The 3894-nt window shown below is 36.2% G+C and overlaps 1 protein-coding gene across 1 annotated transcript; it reads left to right on the forward strand.

Moving 5' to 3' along the window:
* Positions 1 to 3606, forward strand: LOC140871626 (E3 ubiquitin-protein ligase AIP2). The gene is made up of 5 exons (XM_073274224.1): positions 1 to 244; positions 1063 to 1288; positions 1730 to 1929; positions 2608 to 2823; positions 3277 to 3606. The coding sequence occupies exons 1-5, from the start codon at positions 98 to 100 to the stop codon at positions 3424 to 3426; spliced, it is 939 nt and encodes a 312-aa protein (XP_073130325.1). The 5' UTR covers positions 1 to 97; the 3' UTR covers positions 3427 to 3606.
* The last annotated feature ends 288 nt before the right edge of the window (positions 3607 to 3894 follow it).

The raw sequence follows: 3894 nt of genomic DNA on the forward strand, positions 1-3894 counted from the left end.
GCTTCCGTATCATATAAATCAAACATATCCCAAGGGCGAAACGATAAAAACCAAACCAAACCAAACGATCGAATTTATTTCAAGAGTTCCACAGAAGATGGCGCAAGAGGAAGATGTGAAATCGAGGCTGCAGGAGCTGCAGAAACAGCTTTCCAAGAAGCAGATGTTCGAGGAATCTGTTTCCAACATCAGATCTCTCCTTCAACAGCGTTATGCATCCGCTTCACCTTCTCTCCAAGAATTAGTCTGTTTCTTTCTTCCCTAAATTCAATTTTTTAAAAAGAATAAATGGGTTTTATCTCGTGTGAGTTTGATGGCTGGTTGATGAAAGTTTAACTGGATGTGCCAATGGTTGTGATCCTTTCGGTGGAATTGACTCCATGTGGGTAGTATTGGGATGGGCTGTTTTAGCTTTTTCTGTCCTTTTCTCCTTGGTCATTTTTGGTTTGCGTTCACTGTTCACACAATCCTCGTTTTTTGTATTGATGATATGATGGGAAAGAATCATACTGTTTAACTTTAACATGAGACGACATCATCTTCTTTTACACGTAGTTAAATTCATCTTTTAGGTAGTTTCATTAGAATTCCTCATTCAAAATGCTATTTTTATGTATACGTTTACAAGAGATGCATTTGTAGCTTAAAAGTTTAATCTTGGGAGCAACAATTCTTGATGGGGTAGCTTGCCCATTTAAAAAGATCTGATAAATTCGACTAGCATCAGGTATGTCTAAAACTGACCTGTGTTTGATCCTATTATTTGGCTTCAAAGCCGTGGTTTATTCGATTCCGTAAGTTTTAAGTTGGTGCATTTTAGGTGGGGATTGATTGGAAGTAACGATTCTCCTCTGAAAAAGTGATAAAAATATATTTGTCGGGGATGCTGTAAAGGGATTTGAATTACATTGTTGTCATCATCCAAATAAGTGTCAAATGTTCAATCCTTCATTTATCGTTGTTTCTGTGTATATTATCCATTTAATTCCTTTTTGAGATGCTGATAGTTAACATCAGTATCCATTTCTCTAGGAATCAACTTGTTTTATTTGCTATTTGCAGTTCTATTCAGTATTATGCCGAGTTGCGACTATTTTGAAGACAAGATACACGTCCCCAGGGTTTTGGAATGCTGGGCTTAGGCTTTTCGAGGAGGCTGAGCAGATGGTCAAGGATCAATCCAAGAAGAAACACTTGCAAAGTTGCATCACTCAGGCACGAGAGCAATTGGGTGAAATACAGAACGGATCTGAAGAATTAAGAGATACACAAAATAGAATTAATAGAGGTATAAACATCTCATTTTCCGGAGTATCGATAATTGTAAATATGTTGTACTGTAACTTATAGGACTGATCATCGGACTATCCTAGCAATTGGTTTCATGGTTTAGATTTCCATCTGTTTCAAGTTGGAGAAAATTATTAGTAGAATTTTGTTGATTGGAAATAATTTAATAAATGATCTATATGACTGCCACCTATAAAATGCAATGTTTGGAACATTGAGTGTGATTGGTGCATGATTTAAAATAATTGAGTTGCATCATACCATCATCTGCAGTTTCTGGTGTATTCGGAAGGCTCGGTTCCACATATTCTTTATACCATGGTTTTGTGCTGTCACTCTATAAAATCCGATTCTTTATATGCATTATTCTTATGGTGCTTCTTCTTCTTCTTTTTTTGTTCCAGGGCAGTTTTAATTTAATTTTTAATGTTTGATTCAGGTTATCTCTTTGAAGGGCATCTCACTGTCGATCCTGAGCCTCCACAGCCTGATTGGTTAGTGCAATCGAATTTGCTTACTGCAGCTGCTACCTTGTTGCAAGGTGAATCTTCAGGGCAGTTGGACAGTAGTAACACCATGGATGGTGCTGTGAACATACTTCAGGACCTGGTTGATAGGCTGGATAATATTGTGCCAGAGGTATTTTTGCCATTTCTCTTTTGTCTACCAATATATTTGCCCCTTGAAAGTCAGATTTTAAGGAGACGTCATTGATCATTGTTTTGTTCTTCTTGTGTTTAATAATCGTTACCCGTACCCCAATTTGATGTATTTCTGTAGTTCGCATTTAGGCTAATATTTTGTATCCAATGAGTTTATTTGATTCCATTAGGATTGAGAAATTGCGAGTCCCACAACGCCTTTTTTTACTAAAATGTGATGTCATGATGGATAACTTGTTCAAATGAAGTGCTCAAAAACACTTTACAAGAATCCAGAATGGTAGGTTCCGGGATTCTGCATGCAATTCTATTTGTAGAGAAAGAAAAAAAAATAATTGCTTCTTTCCTTTTGAGGATAACCGTTAAAAATTGAGATTAATAAAGTAGTTTTTAAAGAAATGGCTTCTATATCCAAAGTTCCTAACTGATCATTCGTTTGTTTAATTGTTGTGCCTTAGTGCAGACAAGAATATAATAAATAGCACTACACTTTGTCTAGATGGATGATTTGTTGCTTCTTTAGCAGTTTTAAGCTAGATTCTTCAAGGCAAAGCATATAAAATCTGTTATGAACTATGAATTGCCTAAAAATGATGTTCTTCTGTTAAATCATAGCATCTATTATTATTTATCTCTAATTTTCTTTTGGTTCCAGATCCTGGACATGGATTCCGGTGTCCCTAGAGTCCCACCTGCAAGCAAGGAAGTAGTGGCAAAGCTTCCGGTTACTACAGTTACAGAAGAAATCTTGAGCAAACTTGGTAAAGACGCCGCATGCTCCATTTGCCAAGAAAATTTGGTGGTTGAAGATCAGATGCAAGAATTACCCTGCAAACACATGTTCCATCCTCCTTGTCTCAAACCATGGCTGGTACCTTTCCTCACTTGTTACTCTAATTTATCAGGCGATGTCTTAGTCGAAGAGAGTATATTAGATACTGCTTGTCTGTGTATCTGCTGATGGTACCAGATGAGAAGGCTAAAAGGAGCAGTCTTCTTTTAAATTTTCTTACAAACTGCATCTTTTTATGTATTACATGTATATCACCCCTTCAATTTTTACAGTTTAATTTTGCCTGTTCAAACCCCACTAAATATCTGGAGTCTATACCGTCCAATGTTTTTTGAGTAATCTTTGACTCGATAGAATGAACAACTTGTCTATAATGTGTTCAATTCAATCCTTGATATCCGACCTCTAAGAAACTAACTTTTAATCGACATGGTTGAAACTTTTCGCTTGATGGGCTGAACAAATTCAGGGATATCCTGACTTGCAAGAAATTGGCTTTTAGCTTACTCTTGAATTTCTTTGACGTGATAGGATGTACATAATTCTTGTCCAATATGTCGGCATGAACTGAAGACCGATGATCATGCATACGAAAGCTGGAAGGAGAAGGAGAAAGAAGCTGAAGAAGAGAGGAAAGGTGCTGCAAATGCTGTACGTGGAGGTGAATACATGTATGTGTAGAAATGAGGAGTCGTGAGATTTTGTTTCCAATGTTTTATGGGCATATGTATCCGCTGTATCCATCGTCATTTTCGTTACATGCTGATGTTTATCATCATATTTATACTCATTCGAAAAGAATTATATTATTTATGACCGGATCAAAGTAAGGAATTTGATATAAAGGGAAAAATCTGAATATCCAAATACAGGCATTAGCTAGTTTTCTTTATCGATCATTCGATTCATTCCTGATTATATCCATTTATGGGGACCGTACCTTTGTTCTGTTCTCGCAAATTTGAAGCATACTTTCTTATCAAAATGGGCTGACTCACGGGCCCTGCTTAATTTTGTTCACTGCTTCTCACAAGCCCGCTAAAAATTGACTCTATATATTTATATTATTTTAAAAAGAAACAAAAAATCGAGGAAGGATTTGTTACAATTTGATGAGAAAGATTTTAGAAAATTTTCTGTTAAACTTTT

This window comes from Henckelia pumila, unplaced genomic scaffold (assembly GCF_033568475.1).
Source record: "Henckelia pumila isolate YLH828 unplaced genomic scaffold, ASM3356847v2 CTG_461:::fragment_3, whole genome shotgun sequence".
In the NCBI taxonomy this organism is placed as follows: domain Eukaryota; kingdom Viridiplantae; phylum Streptophyta; class Magnoliopsida; order Lamiales; family Gesneriaceae; genus Henckelia; species Henckelia pumila.

Excerpts from the sequence above, each read along its gene's own strand:
- LOC140871626 (XM_073274224.1), top strand. The coding sequence starts at position 98 with ATGGCGCAAGAGGAAGATGTGAAATCGAGGCTGCAGGAGCTGCAGAAA. Across the intron at positions 245-1,062 it reads CACCTTCTCTCCAAGAATTA|TTCTATTCAGTATTATGCCG; the intron begins GTCTGTTTCTTT and ends TGCTATTTGCAG. Across the intron at positions 1,930-2,607 it reads TGGATAATATTGTGCCAGAG|ATCCTGGACATGGATTCCGG; the intron begins GTATTTTTGCCA and ends TTTTGGTTCCAG.